The sequence below is a fragment of the Etheostoma spectabile genome, chromosome 21 (assembly GCF_008692095.1).
Source record: "Etheostoma spectabile isolate EspeVRDwgs_2016 chromosome 21, UIUC_Espe_1.0, whole genome shotgun sequence".
Taxonomy (NCBI): Eukaryota; Metazoa; Chordata; class Actinopteri; order Perciformes; family Percidae; genus Etheostoma; species Etheostoma spectabile.
This window is the reverse complement of record NC_045753.1, coordinates 9,989,875-10,008,906: the sequence shown is the minus strand read 5'-3', so window position 1 is coordinate 10,008,906 and position 19,032 is coordinate 9,989,875. Positions and strand designations below refer to the sequence as shown.

Below are 19,032 nucleotides of genomic sequence, written 5' to 3'. Positions count from 1 at the left end.
CAAAATAACATGATTGATTCCACCCAACGCTCTTTGGCAAGTACAAATCTCTACTTTCTTTAATTTTGGGGCGTCTTATTCAATTTTACAGCATTTGAAAACAAATTGAAGTGTTTTTGAAATAGTATTGAGTAAAAGTTGACATATTCCAGTCTGTGATTATCCATCAACATCCATTCCTTTAATTTTAGTCTCAATAATTCCTAATTTCTGCTTTTCTAAGTCAAACATTAGGTATAATTTCCTATAAATGAGGTTTAATGACCATAAATTCCAAAAATAACTGTAAAACTAAAGTTAATAAGTTAGTGTCTCATGGAAAACATTGAAAAAAGCATCAAAAATGTTGGAAAAAAGGGATAAAAACGTAAGAAAAATGTAAAAAAAATTGATTTTTAATTGCGACGGGAAGACGACACAAGGGTTAAACATCTTGGAGAAACAAGTCTTCCTGTACGGTTCGTCCTTTTTGTGGCCACTGTCTCGGTCGGTGAGGGTGTAAAACCGACGTCACAAAGTAGAGAAGAGGGTAAACGAGTGTTAGAGGATGTATTTCTCTGCCTCGTTATCTTTTTTTGGAGCCAAAGTTAATAAATTGTTTATAATGGTAACCACCATAATAAAATAAAGGAATAAAGAAAGCTGCACTAATCACATCTTATTTCTATCAATGATGGACCAGGTAACTGGATGTAAAGAGTTCTCTTGAATTCTTTTATAGATTTAATTAACAATACATAACGCTTAAATGAGGGTGCTTTAGAGGTGCTGGTAGGTTGACAGAGTTAGGCTAGTTGTTTACCCCTGTTTCCAGCCTTTGTGCTAAGCTAAGCTAACTGGCTGCTGGCGGTAGCTTCAAGAACTGGATCTTGAAGAGTGGTATAGATCTTCTCATATCGTTCTGTTTAAGCATTATTTTACCAAAAATGTCAAACATTCCCTTTTAAGATCATCTGGTTTGAGTTTACATTATTTTCACGCTCATCAAGAAACTGAAACTTAGACGAGAACATTCTCCTCAGGGAAGGGCGTTCAGATTTTTTATATTTCCTGTTGATCCTGTTCTATGAGACCCTGAACGCACCACGAGAACAAACATATTTTCCCTTAATGCTTTTTGTAGCCTTCATTTACTCAAACCGCGTCCTTTGTTTGGTGGTTACTTTAATGTTGCACATTTCCATTTCAAACTTAAGTCTTCATCGGTTATATAAACAAATGAAAATGAAGCTCCTGATGTGTTTGGGTGTGAGAGAGACGGACAGAGAGCAAGTGTGTGTCTGTTGACACTAGTGACGATATTTGACGGATGAATAGATGGACAGTCTTGAAGTAGAATGAGTTAGCATTGCTTTTCGTTGCATGTGTAGCCAGTCACCTGGACAGGCTCCTCCCCAGCGTCTCCTGTGGAAAAGACACAAAATCAGCAGCCAAATGAAAGAGCCTGCCCTCCAACAAGAGACCCTATGACCTGGACTCGGCGTACTGGACCCCAGGGCCGACGTGGAAAAGTTCAGACGGGGACAGAAAGTTCTGTGGTCAGGAAGAGAGGACTGAAAAACAAAATCATGCACAGCCAGCTGTGGGCCACTCCAAAACCAACTTAAACCTCATGTGGGAGCGTCTCAATCCAACGTTGCATTGTACATAATTCGAGCTGAAAACCTTTACACCAAACCACCACAGGAGGGATGTGATTTAGCACCTCAGGTATTTGCAAAAGTAGCGATCAGTGAGGGTGTCACTTGAAAAACATTTAACTTAACTATCATTTAACTTTATTTAAAGTTGGAGTTACTCCAGTCACATATTTGGATGCCACGTTTGCAAAAATAAAATAAATAAAAAAATAAAACTGGTTTCTCTAAAATGTGATTTATGTGTTTAAAGCCCCTAGGGTCAGGGAAGACATTTAGGGAAATATGCTTATTTACAAAATTATTATTATTATTAAGGCAAATTAATTGCCTTTTTAGGGGGTTTAACAAATTCAAAAACTCACCAAAATTGTCAGTCACATCAAGTCTGGTGAATTCCAGCTGTACGTGTTTTAAGGGTTTCGGGAATAGCACAAAAAATGCACAAAGCGCACAAAAAAGGCTCGCTAGCACCCTCTACAAAATTAAAAAATTGAGCCCCTGCAGTACGTTAAACGTAGATTAACAAAATTTGGTACACATATGTAGCATGTCACGACGTACAAAAAAGCTCATTGGAGCCATACCCTGAACCCAACAGGAAGTCCACCATTTTGAATTTAATGTTTAAAATGAGTGTGATTTTGGCCATTTCTCTGCTGCTAGCTAAGACATAGTCCAGCACATAGCCTAACTTCCTGTGAAACTACAAATTGTCTTTGGAACGTAGTTTTCTGTACACATCAAACAAACAGTTTATAATGTCTTAATTAGTGAGGTTTACAGAGGTAGTGGTAGGTGGATTCTTTTACCTTTTGACCCCTGTTTTCAAGTCTTTATGCTAAGCTAATCTTGTCCTGGCTGTAGCTTCACATTTATCGCACAGACTCAAGTGGATTTGATCTTCTCCTCTAGCCCTCAGCAAAAAAAGAACATTTCCCAAATCTCAACCTAAACCTTTATTGTGGATTTTTGTTCTCTGATCAGGTCAGTATGTGAGATGTGGATAATGTAGAATTTTTTTTTTCTTTTCTTGTCATGTCATCGGCTTGTTTGGTGGCAGTTACCTGTACAACTGCGTGTTCAAAGACGTGTGCCCTTTTTGGACTTTGACTTGATTTTGCAGCCACTCAAGGCGGGGCTGTCTCTCACTTGCTTTCCTTTCTGGGGAGGTGGAGATGCACACACTGCGTCTGGACGATTGCGGCTCGTGTCCATCCACCTGCGGGTATCAGAATCAGAATTGGCTTTATTCGCCAGGTATGAGTACACATACGAGGAATTTGTCTTTGGATAGGTAGAAACCAGAAGATAAGGAGCAGAGAGTTTGTGCTCCTAGTGTGGCTGGAAAGTGTTGTTTCAGGTGATGCTCACCTGCGCAATCGAGATAGCTGGCACGTGCAGTTCCATGGATTGCTGGAGAGCGTGAGGTTGGTGAGGGTGCCAAATTCGAGGCTTTTGGGAAGGAACTTTAGCCTGTTGTTGTCCAGGTGCAGTGACTTAATCGCCGTCACACCAGTGAACGCACCATCTGAGAACTATAAAAAGGAAGAGCCGTATGAGTTGTAATTTTTGTTTTTATCTGAATGGCTGCATTTTTATAGGACTTTTCTGACATTCATCCATTTTCACACACACACACACACACACACACACACACACACACACACACACACACACACACACACACAACACCAATAGCATTGAGGTAGGTAGGTATTAGAGGTCCCATGGGACCTTCTAAATTATTGTATGTTATAAAACTGAGATTTTTGTGTTTTTTATTATAAAGCAGGTTGAGGGCCTTTATAAATACTATAAGAGTATAAAAACACCAAATCTACAGAGACATGCAAACAGCTCATATTCAGAAACTGTGACTTTAAACGAGCTGTCAGGACTTCCGTACGGTTGTGATGTCACAACTATACTGTATGTATGTATGTATGTGTATATATATATATATATATATATATATATATATATATATATATATATATATATATAGAGGTAGGAAGTGCTATTACAGTCATTCTTTGGCTGCAATGATGATGCGGAGAGGGCAGAGGCAGAAGACCTGGAAATGCTGACCAATCAGAGTGGACTGGACTTTTTCGGGAGGGGGGCTTAAAGAGACAGGCGCTAAAACGCAGCGTTTCAGACAGAAAGTGAATATAGGTATATTTAGACAGACAGACATGAGAAAAATTAGGGTTTTTTATAACATAAAAGCATGTGAACATATTCTATTAGAAACCCACATCATGAATGAGCATGACATGAAGATACATGGGACCTTTAAATGTCATGAATCAATGCATATGATGATAATGTGGTTCACACCAACACCTATCTTTGTGTCTGTCGGACAGATGCCGAGCGAGGGAATCTCACTAATGTTTCTCTGGCATGAAAGCCTCCTCTCATCCTTCCTTCTGCTCTCGCACTTATGTAAACACTGACAGTTACTGCCCTTCGTCTTTCCCGCTACTTCATATGCATCTGCGAGGGCGCTAAAAGCTTCAGAGAGGTGCGAGGTGAACCGTCAAAGTGTCAAAGTTTAGTCTCCTCCAGGATGAAGATGAGAGCTTTTGAGCTTTTGAAGGGTTGTTTTATGCGAGTCTGGAGGAGACGAGGCTGTTTGGAAATTTCCACCGTATAGCAGCAAGTAGCTATGGATTTAGTATTTTTAAGCAATGAAAGATGGATGACTTCCAGCATGGCCGAGGTGTTTTCGCTCTCTCTGTCGTCTCTCTCTTTGCCAGGATGGCTTGCAAAGGGCCCAATTGTCCATTCAACTGGGGCGATGGCAAGCTAAAAATACTCCTCTTCATACACTGTGGAACACCCTGCCTCTCTATTTACCTGTCTCCTCACCCCTCCTGACCTGTTTACTAGACGTTCCCCCGGGAAAGTAGAAAACACACCTTGCTGAAAATAACACTTGTGTAATAATTAGACCCGGACATGCTTGGCCAAGGTCCAGCAAACAAAAACACTCTAAAAATACCTGCATTTGGCTGGAAAATGGTTTAATCTCCTCGGCTGTGTGTGCTGCTTTAACCTGACTCGCACACAGTCCCAGCGTGAGAAGGTTGTTATTTTACAGTTTGCCCCTGTGGGATAACTCCGTACTGTGGCACAGGTACACTCAAATATTGGATTAACCTCACGTATGAAGCAAATGTACACTCAGCGATGCCTGAGAAGTAGTGTGGTGTAGCATAGAGGTCACACTTTATACGTTCACACTGAAGCTGTGTAAGCTCTGGATGAACAGATGGATGTTTTACTGTGGAAACATCTGTCTTTGTGATATTTGACCATCATGTCATGATGAAGATTAAAACACCAGATTAGGGTCAAACGTTCACATTTAGCAGCCAGACTGTAGTATTCATGATTATGGGCTTATTGGTTGTATAAAACGGAGCCTGAATGTCTAGGAAGGCGTCAGTCTGCTGTGGAAGTTAAATTATGAAGTAGTACTTTCCACTTGTCTCACTTGTTGGTCGTAAAATGTTCAGTTCACCCAAATTACAAAAACGAAAAGACAAATTTTGATATCTTAACCTGTAAATCACTTTAGTCTTGATAATGGATTATTCCTTTTTATTGATAAACTTGTGAAAAATGTATCTTAATTTCCCAGAGCTCAAGTTTATGTCTTAAAATGTCTCGTTTTATTGGGTCAGAAGCCCAAACTTTACACAAATTCAATTTATAGAAAAAAAACATCCTCACATTTTTTGAAGCTGGAACCAGCAAAGTATTGGCATTTCTTCTTGAAAAATAAAATCAAACAATTTCTGTCAATGGACTTAGTGATTAATAGTTACAGCTCTAACCTCTGTTTCAGGGTTTTAGAAGTTAGAAGATATGAGACCAAAACTACGATCATGGCTATATGCCAAAGGTTTTTGTTATTTAGGTAAACGCACCCAGTAAAAAGGGAACTTTTGGGGCATTTTAGGTCTTTATTTTACAGGACAGCTGAAGACATGAAAGGGGACAGAGCAGGGGAATGACATGCAGCAAAGGGCCGCAGCTCGGAGTTAACACTGGCGTGCTGAATAGAGGAGTAAACCTCTAGATATGTGTTCTGGCTCTACCAACTGAGCTATCTGAGCGCTTTGTGTATTAAAGTTGCACGGCCATTAAGACTACTTTATGTTCAGGACAAGTCAGCTCTCTACACGAGACATCCAGAGCTATATAGAGTAGGACACAAGATTGAAACATGCAGCATCAGGTTTTCATTATCATGATACATTCAGGAAGACAAAGATGAGCTAGAACACATAGACCAACCACTGCATACTTCAAAATATTCAGTTACAAAATCTGCTTCTAATAGGATTAATGAATGTGAGCTACTGTAGAGGCATCCATTCACATGTGTCAAGATAAATACTGTGTGAAAAATGCCTGTTGGCTGCAGAAAAGGGGGTGTCGACCACTGGCAAGCCCCTACATGTAAATATGCTAATGAAATAGAGTCAAGACAGGTTGCCTGACCAAAACAAATATTACTCCAACACACAGTGTAGTATAAAGACTTCTTCATGAGAGGAACTTGTTATTCTGACCTTGATTTAGACAATTTTATTGAATGGTTAGAATTAAAATCACTTGCAAACACTGTATTTCCAACAGCTAGCTCTCTGTCTTGCCCTCTGCATGACTCTATCTTCTCTTTTTTTTATATGAAATGTAGTTGAGCACATTTAGAATATTTTGACAGGTGATAAGTAGCACTTGATCTGTCTAACCTAGCAGTTATGGTGCCCTTACTGGAGTTTCAATTCAACTCCAAGGGTCTTTATTAGCATAGGAAACATACGTTTACATTGCCAAAGCATATGTGAAATAAAAATAAAAAGTTCTAGTAGAATAACGTGTACACAAAGCTGTCTGAAATGTTTGGCTGCAGCAGCCTTCAGTGCTTTGAATGTCTACATGTTAGGCATTATATGGTTGAAATCATGCCACGTCTGTCTAGTAAATATTCAGTAAAACCACAGACTGACCTTTTCCAGACCCATGTTGTCCAGGTAGAGTTTCTCCACGTAGCGCCCAAAGCTCTGGAAGGCCAAGTCCGGGATGGTCCTCATGGGGTTCTTCCCCAGCGTGAGTTCCTCCACCACGCGTAGTTTGCTCATTGCCACGATGGGATAGGTGGACAACTTGTTCCTGTCCAGGTGAAGGATAGCCAGGTTCTCCACGTCGTCCAGAGAGCCCGGCTGCAGGGTCGTCAGCTCGTTCCCGCTCATGTGCAGCCAGCGCAGGTCTGTGGCACCGGCAAAGGTCCCCGGCCGGAGCTCCCGGAGCTTGTTGTCGTTGAGCTGCAGAATAAAGAGGTTGATCATGGGGGAGAAGATGCCCTTAGGGAGGTCGCTGATCTGGTTCCCATCTAGATGGAGGTAGGTGAGCTCAGTCAGGTCCTCAAAGGCACCGGGCTTGATGCTGGTGATGTCATTGTTGGACAGGTAGAGGTAGATGAGCTTCTTCAGCCCCTTGAAGGCCTGGGATCCAATCTCTCGCAGCTGACAGTGCTGCATGTGCAGAGAGATCAGTCCCTTGCTTTCGCCGAAGGCCCCCGTGGGTATGCTGCCCAGGTTGTTCCTCTGCAGGTTCAGCAAACGGGTGACCTCTGACACCCGGGGGATCTTCTTCAGCCCGACGTTGTCGCAGATGACGTGCTGGAGGTCCCCGTGGCAGTGGCACTGGCTGGGGCACTGGCCCGGGGCTCCCTGCACCGCGGGCCCCAGGACCAGGAGGCAGGTCCCCAGCAACAACCAGCTCACACAACGCATGCTGACGAGCTCGCTGACTTGATTAGAGCGTCTTCCAGTCTTTTACCAGAAGAAGAACGAGCAGACAAGTCCTGTAAAAAGCTCCAGAGAGAAGCAGAGAAGATCTGTGTGTGTTTGTGTGTTCAGAGAGTAACAGACGGAGAGGGAAGGAGGGAAAAGGTGAGTGACTGAGCGAAGGTGGGCGATGCACTTTGAGAGGAGGATGGCCGGTCAGCAGAACACACAGCACTATTTATAACATTTACTTGAGGAAAAAAACGAGGAGGGCTTGCCAGGGTGTTAGACTGAGAGGTTTGCAAGAGGAAGTCAAGTGTCTGTGAGAATTTAACCCTAAATGAGCAGTAAGACGATGGGGGACGGACTCTTTCTCTTTGCTGCATTTTTGCAGAACTTAAACGGTTTGACATTTTGCTGGATGGACATGTGCAGTCAAATCATAAGAGAAGACACATGCTCTCTGCTAGTTTCAGTTTATAGGTGATTGTTTAGCAACGTGGCAGATCAAGTTCGATCCGTGCACGCTCCCAGACGCCGCTATTGTTTTTCCGTCTGCTGTGGCAGGAAAAGGAGCCACTCCTTTGCAGCTTTATAACCTGTAATAGTCTCCAGATGGCTGTCAAGAAGTGTGATGATGTTTCAAGTCATAACTATTGCAAAAAAGATACTTACAAAAGAAGGTTTCAGATGCCACTTAACATTCCTGTGTGCATTCCTTCTTTTGAAATGGAGCGCGGTATTATGTAATGGTCTTTTTCAGTCAAACCTGTGAGTTGTTAAGATGATTGTGGCTCTGAGGTTTCAACTAAAAGACATGAAGTAGTTCTTTTTCAAAGTCTGTCACTGTGAGAAAATAAAAAAAGATGAACTTTAGCTACAACCAGTCAGATCTGAGACACCTGCTTTTAATAAGAAAGGAAGGTTTAGGAAAAAGTGCGGCAGGACTTTGTTCACTGGCTCGGGTCAGTTTGGCTTCCGTTGGATGGACCCACCCAGGATAAATGGAATCTAGAGTTTACTTAACAAATCTGACATTTTATTGGGATTATTATCTCCTCCCTGATTTTCCAGTTAAAGTTCTCACCTCTAAAATGCCCTGATGGTCCTGTTTGTCCACCAGTCTTTAACCTTTCTCCATCTGATTGTTTCTGCAGCTGTGAGCACAGTAACCGTATATTTTAAGCCACCTTCTGTCGCTCTTCTCTTCAGATTGCTTATTTTTAATTAAAAAAAACATCAATTTATGTTCCGCCGCTTCAATACGAGTATTTAAGTACAGCAGTTGAGTAAAAAAAACTCAGTTTATATTAATCTGCAACTATTTTGATTAGAGAACATCATTGAGTAGCTCTTCAAGCAACTGTCAAATCTCTCTCTCCTCTCTGTGTGTGTGGGGTGTGGTGTGTGTGTGTGTGTGTGTGTGTGTTGTGTGTGTGTGTGTGTGTGTGTGTGTGTGTGTGTGTGTGTGTGTGTGTGTGTGTGTGTGTGTGTGTGTGTGTGTGTGTGTGTGTGTGTGTGTGTGTGTGTTGTGTGTGTGTGTGTGTGTGTGTGTGTGGGTGGTGTGTGTGTGTGGTTGTGGGTGTGTGTTGTGTGTGTGTGTGTGTGTGTGTGTGTGTGTGTGTGTGTCTCTCTCTGTGTGTGTGTCTCTCTCGGTTGTGTGTGTGTGTGTCCTCTCTCTCTGTGTGTGTCCTCTATGTGTGTGTGTGGTGTGTGTCTCTCTCTCTGTTGTGTGTCTCTCTAGTGTGTGTGTTGTGTGTGTGTGCTCTCTCTCTGTGTGTGTCTCTCTATTGTGTGTTGTGTGTGTCTCTCTCTCCTTCTGTGTGTGTCTCTCTATGTGTGTGTGTGGTGTGTGTCCTCCTCTCTCTGTGTTGGTCCTCTCTCTGTTGTGTGTTGTGTGTGTGTCTCTCTCTCTCTGTGGTTGTGTGTGTGTGTGTGTGTGTGTGTGTGTGTGTGATTGACAGATTGCATACGGCACCACAGAGAACAGCCCCGTGACTTTCTGCGGGTCTCCGTCAGACAACCTGGAGAGAAAGTGTGACACCGTTGGCTACATCATGGACCACATAGAGGTGCTTTAAACATCCCCATTCATCAGACACTATGTACAAAATACACTATTACCAGTTAGTGTCCAGTGCATGTGCCAGTTACAATAAGTATAACCTGCATAATCACCATCAACTGTGTCTAAACTTGTAGTTAAGAACAAAAAATGTGGGGAAAGTCTCCTACTGAGCCACTTCCTGTCCAACAGACAAGTTTAGATTTACTCATAGTTGGAGATTAGTCTTGGTGTTTTTAAATGTCATTCTCAACAGGTAGGATACTTCAGCATTAATGCCAAGACATCTAGAATTCCTCCCACACCTTATGTTTACTTACAGTGTTGACCTCCAGTTCTCATTTACCCTTTACATCCAAAGTATTTTCAGTTGAATCCAGCAAATAGTACTGTATAGACAAGATATTATCTTCTCAATCCAGGCCTCTTTAAAACTACTAGGTACTTATCCAGGGAAGTTCTAAACTCAGGGGACTTCGCCCAGTTGGTACTGTACAGCGCGCGCCCACATGTAGAGGTTTATTCCTCGAGGCAGAGGACCAACGTTTGGATCCGACTTGCGGGTATTTCCTGCATGTCAATAAAAAGGCAGAAATGCCCAAAATGGGTGAATGACAGGCAGTAAAGGGCCGCAGGTCGGAGTCGAAACCCGTCCCGCTGCGTTGAGGAGTAAACATATATATATATATATATATATATATATATATATATATATATATATATGTATATTATGTAATGTATGTTTATAATATATATATATGTTATGTGTATGTATATATATATATATGTATATTAATGTATGTATTTGTATATATATATTATATATATGTGTGTATGTATATATATTATATTTGTATATATATGTTGTATGTGTATATATATATATATGTAATTATATATATTATATATATGTATGTTGTAATGTATGTATGTATGTTGTATGTATGTATGTATGTATGTATGTATGTATGTATGTATGTAGTATGTATTATGTATATATATATATATATATATATATATATATTATATATATATATATATATATAATATATATAATATAGTATCTATACTGTATCTGTATATATATATATATATGTATGTATATGGGCGCCTGCTCTACCAACTGAGCTATCTGGACACCGCCAAAAAAAAATCTTAAAAAAAAAAAAAGGTTTTGTCTTTCATCCGAGAGACTTGTTCCATTGTGAGTGAACGGTAGGGAGGCCCAGATATTTGATCCTCTGTAGGGTCGTTATCAAGATGATTGGTAACGGCTTCTTTTATTAGTGCTTGTGGCTGTGATGGTCGTTGGAGACACCTGACGCCAAGTCTGAGCGGCCATTGTTGGCAGTCTCGCATGAGGCCAAATGTGAGCATTTGTTTAATTGGTACATCTTTAATGTTGTCCCGTTCCTTGTATGTCACCAAAAATGTTGCATCGTACAATATCCAAACACTTCATTAGATGAAAAACCATAATTAACTTTGTGAAATTACTTACATCTAATTGAATGCTCCACAGGCTAAAATCGCAAACCCTTCAACAGGAGAGATTTTGCCCCTGGGGATGCTGGGGGAGATCATGATCAGAGGCTACTGCGTGATGTTGGGGTACTGGGGGGACGAGGCCAAAACACTAGAGTGCATCACTAAAGAAGGATGGTACAAAACTGGGTGAGTGAAAGCTGTCAGTGAATGCATCTCTCTGGTTTTTATCCTGCACACAGCATCAAAATACTGAACTTTATTTTGGAAGCAGCACTTACAGCAGAAAAAACATCAAATGCAATAGGAAAGTATATGAAATACAAAGCCTTGTAAATATGAACTATTTTGCCTTTATTTATGAGACAATCAAACTGAAGTGAATACTTTTTCTTAGACTAGTTTCTGATGTTTGAATGTTTTCTGTTTTCCTGCAGAGACATCGGCAGATTGGACGGGCACAGCTACCTTCGAATCGAGGGCCGGATCAAAGACATGATCATCAGGGGAGGAGAGAACATTTACCCGGCGGAGATCGAACAGTTTCTGCACACGCACCCCAAAATCAAGGAGGCCCAGGTGGGCTCCAACGGCCAGCGCTACGAACGCATGACAAACCATTTATGTAGTTATTCAAACCTCTGATAGGACAATGGGGGAAGAAGAATAAAGGCACAAAATGCACAAAAAAACATCTTTTAACCCTCATGTTGTCCTCGGGTCAAATTGACCCGTTTTCCTGTATCATTGTTCTTTTTAATTCCCCAAAATAACATGATTGATTCCACCCAACGCTCTTTGGCAAGTACAAATCCCTACTTTCATCAATTTTGGGGCGTCTTATTCAATTTTATAACATTTAAAAAAACATTGAAGGTGTTTTTGAAATGGTATTGAGTAAAAGTTGACATATTCCAGTCTGTGATTATCCATCAACATCCATTCCTTTAATTTTAGTCTCAATAATTCCTAATTTCTGCTTTTCTAACTCAAACATTAGGTATAATTTTCTATAAATGAGGTTTATTGACCATAAATTAACTGTAAAACTAAAGTTAATAAGTTAGTGTTACGTTAAAAACGTCAAAAAAAAGTGACAAACATTTTTTTTAAAGTAATGAAAAAAGGGACAAAAATGTTAGAAAAAGGTAAAAACATCAATAAAAAAACGTAGATTTTTAATTTTGGCGGGAAGACGACACAAGGGTTAAGAAGACACTTTTCTTTTTTTTTAAATTGTGAATTTCTGACATTTTTCTCGACAATTTCTGACTCTCAGATGGTTTGTTTCTCGTAAATGTAAAACTTTAATTCCATAATGTTTAGTTTCTTCTCAGATTTTCACCCCCCTCACCCGGCTTCGTCATTTTTGGCTTTTTACCTACATTGGCCCTAATAATAAACCGTCTTTTAGCACCAGACACAACTTATTATTCAAAGAAGAGAATTTTCCAAAGTTGTAAAGTAGTCTATATCTGATCTTAATGTTTCTGTACGCTGTATGTTTTGCATCAGAAACAACACTTTCCTTCTTCTGATGCACAGCTCCATGTTTTTGTTTTCCTCAGGTGGTCGGAGTCACGGACCCCCGCATGGGGGAGGAGGTCTGTGCCTGCATCAAGCTAGTGGACGGAGAGGACTGTACTGCAGAAGACGTCAAAGCTTACTGCAAAGGACAGGTGAGACCCACATTTCTTTTTATTATTTCACAATGAGCTGCGGTTATTTGGTACTTTCTCTTCCTGTCCAACACGTTTCAATGACTCTGCTTCGCCGGCTCTCTTCAGATCGCTCACTTCAAGATTCCTCGCTACGTACTCTTCGTGACCAGCTACCCGCTCACCATCACTGGAAAGGTACCAGCTCGTTTATTCTCTATGAATGACAAACAAGGTGTGTGTGTGTGTGTGTGTGTGTGTGTGTGTGTGTGTGTGTGTGTGTGTGTGTGTGGGTGTGTGTGGGTGTGTGTGTGTGTGTGTGTGTGTGTGTGTGTGTGTGTGTGTGTGTGTGTGTGTGTGTGTGTGTGTGTGGTGTGTCCGTCCTCTGTTGTCCAATGGGTCAGATTGACCCGTGTTCCTATATCGATGTTCTTTTAACTACCAAAAAACATGATTGATTGGCGTCTTGTTCAATTTTATAGCTTTTTTCTTTTTTTTTACTTTTTCAAAACTATACTATGACTTTTCTTTCCGACATACTATACCAAGGTTTTTTTTTTTATTTTAGGCATACTATATTATGACTTTCTTTGACATACTAGACATGACTATTTTTAGTTTTTTGACATACTAGACTAGACTTTTTTTCCTTTTGTAGACATACGACTATTATGACTATTTTTACCTTTTTTAGACATCCTATACTTATGAATTTCTTTGACATCCTATACTATGACTTTCTTTGACTACCTATACTATGACTATTTTAGTTTTTTGTTTGACATACTATACTATGACTTTTTTTGAATATGTACATACTAGACTATTTTTAGTTTTTTTGAAATTCAGTACTATGACTTTCTTTGACATACTATACTATGACTATTTTTAGTTTTTTTGACATACTAGACTGAACTTTTTTTTCCAACACACTTCACAATTACTTTTTTCGACATATTATACTATGACTTTTTTACTCTTTTCGACATACTAAATGACGTTTTAAAATCTTCTATACTATATTTACTTTTTTCGACATACAATACTATAATTCTTTATTTTTTTTCGATATACTATGACGTTCTTTTACTTTTTTATACACAATATACAAAGACTTTTTTGACGTTCTATGACTTTTTAAGGACTGTTTTTGACATCCTATACTATGATTTACTTTTATTTTATTCGAAATACTATACCACAACTTGTCATGAGTTTTTCCACATAATATACTATGACTTAAAAACATTTTTCACCCAGGTTTACCATGAGCTACACCCACCTTAAATAATACATGTCATGAACAGTATACAAAATAAATTAGAATGAGCTTTACAGGTCAAGCACGTGTACATGTATACACGTACATGTATGTAGGATTTTTGTTTGCTTTGTGTAGACAGAAAGAGGAAAAAAGAAAACCTGAAACAAAAACATTTAGCTTTTATGTATATAAAAGTAGGTTATACATATATCTAAATAGATCTATTTCTATATATTCATATATCAGCAGTTTATCCATCATGTTAGACTTAGACTTCTCTTTATTGATCCTTTTGGGATGACTCCCGCAAGGAAATTGAAATTTCCAGCAGCAGTTTTTGCAAGAGAAAAAGAAATTAAAAAATAGATAAAAAAGACAGTATAAAGACAACAAAATAACAATAATAAGAACATTTGTCAAATAAGCAAAGAAAAGACCATACATTATTATTATTAAAGTGTCAGTGTTGAGTCCAGTATTGAAGTGATAAAGTGGTAAAGTGACTAGGTGTGCGTGTATGTATGTATGTATGTGTACTGTGTGTATGTATGTATGTATGTGTACTGTGTGTATGTATGTATGTATGTGTACTGTGTATGCATGTATGTATATATGTATGTATATATGTATATATGTATGTATGTATGTATGTATGTATTGTCCTATGCCCTATTTCCTCCTCCCCCCTAGTGAGGAGTTGTATAGTCTGATGGCATGAGGGACAAAGGAGTCCTTGAGTCTGTTGGTCCGGCACTTGGGAAGGAGCAGCCTTCCACTGAACCGGCTCCTCTGGGTGCTGATGACGGGGTGCAGGGGGTGGCTGGCATTTTCAGTAATGTCCAGCAGTTTGTCCAATGTCCTCCTCTCTGCCACCGTCACCAGTGAGTCCAGCTTCATGCCGACCACAGAGCCGGCCCGCCTGATCAGTTTATCCAGCCTGTGGGTGTCCTTCTTTGATATGCTGCCCCCCCAGCACACCACAGTGTAGAAGAGGACACTGGTGACCACAGACTGGTAGAACATCCACAGCAGTTTGCTGCAGATGTTAAAGGAGCGCAGCCTCCTCAGGAAGTACAGCCGGCTCTGTGTCTTCCTGTACAGGTGGCTGCTGTTTGTTGTCCAGTCCAGTTTGTTGTCCAGCCACAGCCCGAGGTATTTGTATGATTCGACTGTTGGCCAGAGAGCAGACATTTGTCAGATGTTTTGATGGAAGAGCAGTTTCCAAATCCCAGCTGTCGAAGTTTAAAGCACTCCGGCTGTCTGCATCTCCTGCAAATCCCAAAGAACGCTGCTGCTCCTCCAACTAAAATTGCAAAAAAACAAAAAGTCATAGAATAGTATGTCATAAAAAAGTGATAAAAAGTCATAGTATAGTATGTCAAAAACAATCATAGTATTTCGAAAAAAGTCTTAGTATACTGTATGTTGTAAAAAGTCACAGTTTGTCATAAAAAGTGATTAAAGTCATAGTATGTCGAAAACAATCATAGTATGTCTTAAAAAAGTCATAGTGTGTACATAAGTCGTAAAAAATGATAAGTCTGTACAGTATGTGATAAAAAATTAAATTTTATTCATAAGTTATCTTAAGACACTTTACAGATAGAGTAGGTCTAGAATACACTATAATTTACAAGGACCCAACAATTCTAGTAATTCCCAGAGTACAGTATGTTGTAAACAAAAGTCATAGTATAGTATGTCAAATAAATGTCATAATCAAAGTCCTAGTAAACGTTACAGGTACACGTGAGGAATAATACTGGGTATTGTAAAAAGCCACAGCCATGCGTAATGACAGCTGTTCAGCTGCAGAACCTCACTGACACTCGGTTAAATTACATTTTTGTCTTGCTGTTCTTCTCACAGGTGCACCTGACAGATTTACAATTTTGTAGTTTTGGAAAGGCTTTTAGTTTTTCAATAAGTAAAACTCCCAACTTATTTTCTGTCTCTTCTTTCAGATCCAGAAGAACAAACTACGCGAGGAGGCCGAGAAGCTGCTCGAGCTGAGGATGAAAAAATGAGGACCAGCTCATGTATAGAGAATTCAACTACTGTTGTTTGGGGAAGTTACTGAGCCTTTTGTAAATTATATATATTTACTTGTGACCCATTTGTAAGAATTCTATCAGTAGGAACCAATAGTTTCAGGGTTGAGGGAAGTTGTAAAGTATTTCCAGACGGACTTACACATTCTTGGTTTTGGTGTTTTCAAGATATTTGAAAATAACAAAAATACAGTCTTATATTTAACATGCTCCTCTGTAACAACGGAGTTGTAATAGGAAACGTGAACACGCAGTATACAGAACATAAGCGCAGATATTGTTGTAGATGTTGACCAACTCAGTTCTCCACTGTACTTTTTCATTCTGCAAAATGCTATTCAAACATTTTTACATCAACTTGAAATAAACTTTGTACTTCATTACTAAAACCAGACATGGGTGTTCCTCTTTTTACGGGAAGAATGAAGGTATTTCTTATTGATCTCTGTGGCAGGTGCTCACCTCTTAAGCCCAAGGAATGCCATTCAGAAACATATACACACACACTTACTGAATATGAGAACTCTGTGGCATTTAAAATGAACATGTAGCGCATGCACGCACACACACACACACACACACACACGCACACAGCTGTTAGGAATTTCCTCTCGAGTCTGACCGAGCTACATGTGCAGTCCAACCGACGCTGGGCTGCAGGATTGGATGTCGTCGTCTGTCTAGACCTGAAGGGCTCGGCCCAGAAATAGCTCTTAAGAGTCTGAAAGAAAACAAACAGAACTCCTGGCTCTTCAGAATTAACCTCAAGGTTTATTTTACATATTTTTGGGTTTGGGATTTATGGTATTCTTACAGAGAGCCAAGAGTCGACCAGTTGGCTTCGAGGTGCTCCAGCATCGGCCCAGGTCTTAGGAAATCACTTCAACCCAAAGGAATGTACATTAAGGATATACAGTACAGTAAACACTGGCATTAAGCCTAATTTACATGATAGATGGGGTTACTTCTCTCTATACACTTTGAACACAACAGATTGGAAGTCAACTAAATTAAATAGTTCACGTTGTTTGTTCCATTAACAATCAACTGTATTAGTCTCTCACCAAACAGCCCTTCACTTCAACAAAAGCTATCCAGTCTCCCTCTTGTGGTCAGAAAGACGACATTTAAATATAAAAGGAGACTACCGGTCGATTCCAACATGATAACGTGATTATTTGTAAATTTGTAGTGCTGTCAGTAGAGAGAAAAATGAACCAATCGGGGCTGCCTACACCGTGTTATCCTCCTGCTGGCGTTGGCACCCAACAGGCTTCAACAGGGCAAGTTTTACACGTGTTTTTAGCATCTAAACATGTTCAAAATGTCATTAAGAGTAAAAGAGAGAGCAAACCTGTACACTTATATTTTAAACTCCCACATACGCCAGCTGTAACTTAGTCTTTGGGCAGCGGGATGCCGACTGCAGTCTGCTGTCCCTGCATCTGCTGCTCCGCTCGGGCCACCTGCCCCTCGGTGCAGCGGTCCTGCAGAAACACGGCGGCCAGGTTGCGCAGGCGGGGGCTCTCTGAGAGGGAGAAACGCAGCATGCACTGCAGGATGGCCGGACCAGTGATCTCAGAGCGGGACGAGGGCGTCGTGAGGTTCATTAGAGTGGTGATGGCCGACAGGACAGTCTCCTCCCTCTGGCTCGACAGACAATTAGTGACCAAGCTGATCCCGCTGCTCCGCAGGATGAGGTCTCGGCATTCAGGGTCCATGCTAAGGTTACACAGCCCCCCTGAGAACATGACACACACAAGAGACGTGATTACAGATTAGGTTGGGGGACAGTATTTGCCCAATGTAAAAACAATAGGAGAGATAAAGTCTCGTACACACCCATCCCGAACTCCACAAAGTTGTCATTCTCCTCGGTGAGCATGTCCAGGAAGAGGTCGGGCACCTGCAGCTCTCTCAGATACTCCATGTTCTGCGGGTCGTACGCAAAGTTGGCCAGGTTAGCCAGCACTTGCTCCTTTGCCTCTGATGAAGTGAAATAAGTAAATTAATACCAATACCATAACTTTGCTAGGAAAGTAATAACTTCACCATATTCACTAAGGTTAGTAGTTAGACATGATCTGAAGTGTAGATTAAATACTTGATGTTAGAGCAGATACTGTGTGTTATAGTGGAGGTTACACACTTTGGCAGTATAAAGTAAGGTATACGTGCAGTTTAGTGTAACGTAACCCCATTTGTACAGGTCCTGTTCCCTGACCAATCACCTATTCTAACCTATGTAGCAACGGCGTAGACTTTACGCAAAAGTATAAAACAGCCTTACCACTCAAGGTCAAATGCCTAACCCCAAGGTGTCGGCGGGTCTTGGCGTGTCCATAGTGGAAGTTGGGACACTAAACCATAAAGTATACTCAAGTAAAGGGCAAGTGCCTCAAAATTGTACTTGAGTAAATGTACTTCCACCCCTTGATAATTGCTACTGGTCATTGTTGTTAGAGTTTAGAGCAGTTTCTAGTCCCGTTGTGTTTCGGAGGTGGTGTTACTGTTAGGAAAAACTAACTAAACAAAAATAATAATAATACATTTTATCTATAATGCATTTTTCAACAATAGATCTCAAAGTACTAAAAAAGAAAGAAAAAAAAACAATAATAAATACAAAGATAAATAAAGCTATTGTAATACACTTAATCAACATTGTGTCGTCTTGGCCTAGTCTGAGACAGCAGGGGGTCGGAGACAGGTTACTTCCTGTTGTGAAGAAAAAGTCTTCTTTCTACGTCTCTCACGTCCTTTTTTTCCCCTCCATCATTTCTTCTCTGTACTCTTTTTTTTTTTTGTTTTTTTGTACGGCCGCTAATAGAGGAGCAGTAAATAATAGCTATAGTAGTAAAGATAACGCCATAGAGGGGAGGCCTTTAACCCTGGAGGTCATAGGCCAGACTTAGAGCCACTTTCTGGGCATTAAGAGGGAGTTAGAGGGTGCTGGAGCATGTTAACCCAGCTTCGGTGCATGTTATTGGGGCATAGAGTGGATGCCTGCAGCCCTGGAGGCCGTTGCCATAAAATCAGTCAAAATGCACCCTGTGCTCTCT

General features: G+C 40.4%; 3 protein-coding genes across 3 annotated transcripts in view; 1 reads left to right on the top strand and 2 right to left on the bottom strand.

Moving 5' to 3' along the window:
* Positions 1–7,693, bottom strand: part of chad (chondroadherin) — an 8,200-nt gene extending 507 nt beyond the window's left edge. Inside the window, exons 1-4 of the mRNA XM_032501614.1 lie at positions 6,668–7,693; positions 3,012–3,175; positions 2,705–2,859; positions 431–1,404 (exon numbers count right to left, since the gene is read on the bottom strand). Coding sequence (XP_032357505.1) covers positions 2,721–2,859; positions 3,012–3,175; positions 6,668–7,453 — 1,089 coding nt within the window. The 5' untranslated portion in view covers positions 7,454–7,693 and the 3' untranslated portion in view covers positions 431–1,404; positions 2,705–2,720. The remainder of the gene's footprint in view (positions 1–430; positions 1,405–2,704; positions 2,860–3,011; positions 3,176–6,667) is intronic.
* The window catches only part of acsf2 (acyl-CoA synthetase family member 2), a 26,164-nt gene extending 9,811 nt beyond the window's left edge, over positions 1–16,353 (top strand). The window contains exons 11-16 of the mRNA XM_032501604.1: positions 9,412–9,519; positions 11,035–11,186; positions 11,435–11,576; positions 12,566–12,676; positions 12,785–12,853; positions 15,884–16,353. Coding sequence (XP_032357495.1) covers positions 9,412–9,519; positions 11,035–11,186; positions 11,435–11,576; positions 12,566–12,676; positions 12,785–12,853; positions 15,884–15,946 — 645 coding nt within the window. The 3' untranslated portion in view covers positions 15,947–16,353. The remainder of the gene's footprint in view (positions 1–9,411; positions 9,520–11,034; positions 11,187–11,434; positions 11,577–12,565; positions 12,677–12,784; positions 12,854–15,883) is intronic.
* A 364-nt stretch (positions 16,354–16,717) lies between these two features.
* Positions 16,718–19,032, bottom strand: part of armc7 (armadillo repeat containing 7) — a 2,964-nt gene continuing 649 nt past the window's right edge. The window contains exons 2-3 of the mRNA XM_032501630.1: positions 17,813–17,956; positions 16,718–17,711 (exon numbers count right to left, since the gene is read on the bottom strand). Coding sequence (XP_032357521.1) covers positions 17,368–17,711; positions 17,813–17,956 — 488 coding nt within the window. The 3' untranslated portion in view covers positions 16,718–17,367. The remainder of the gene's footprint in view (positions 17,712–17,812; positions 17,957–19,032) is intronic.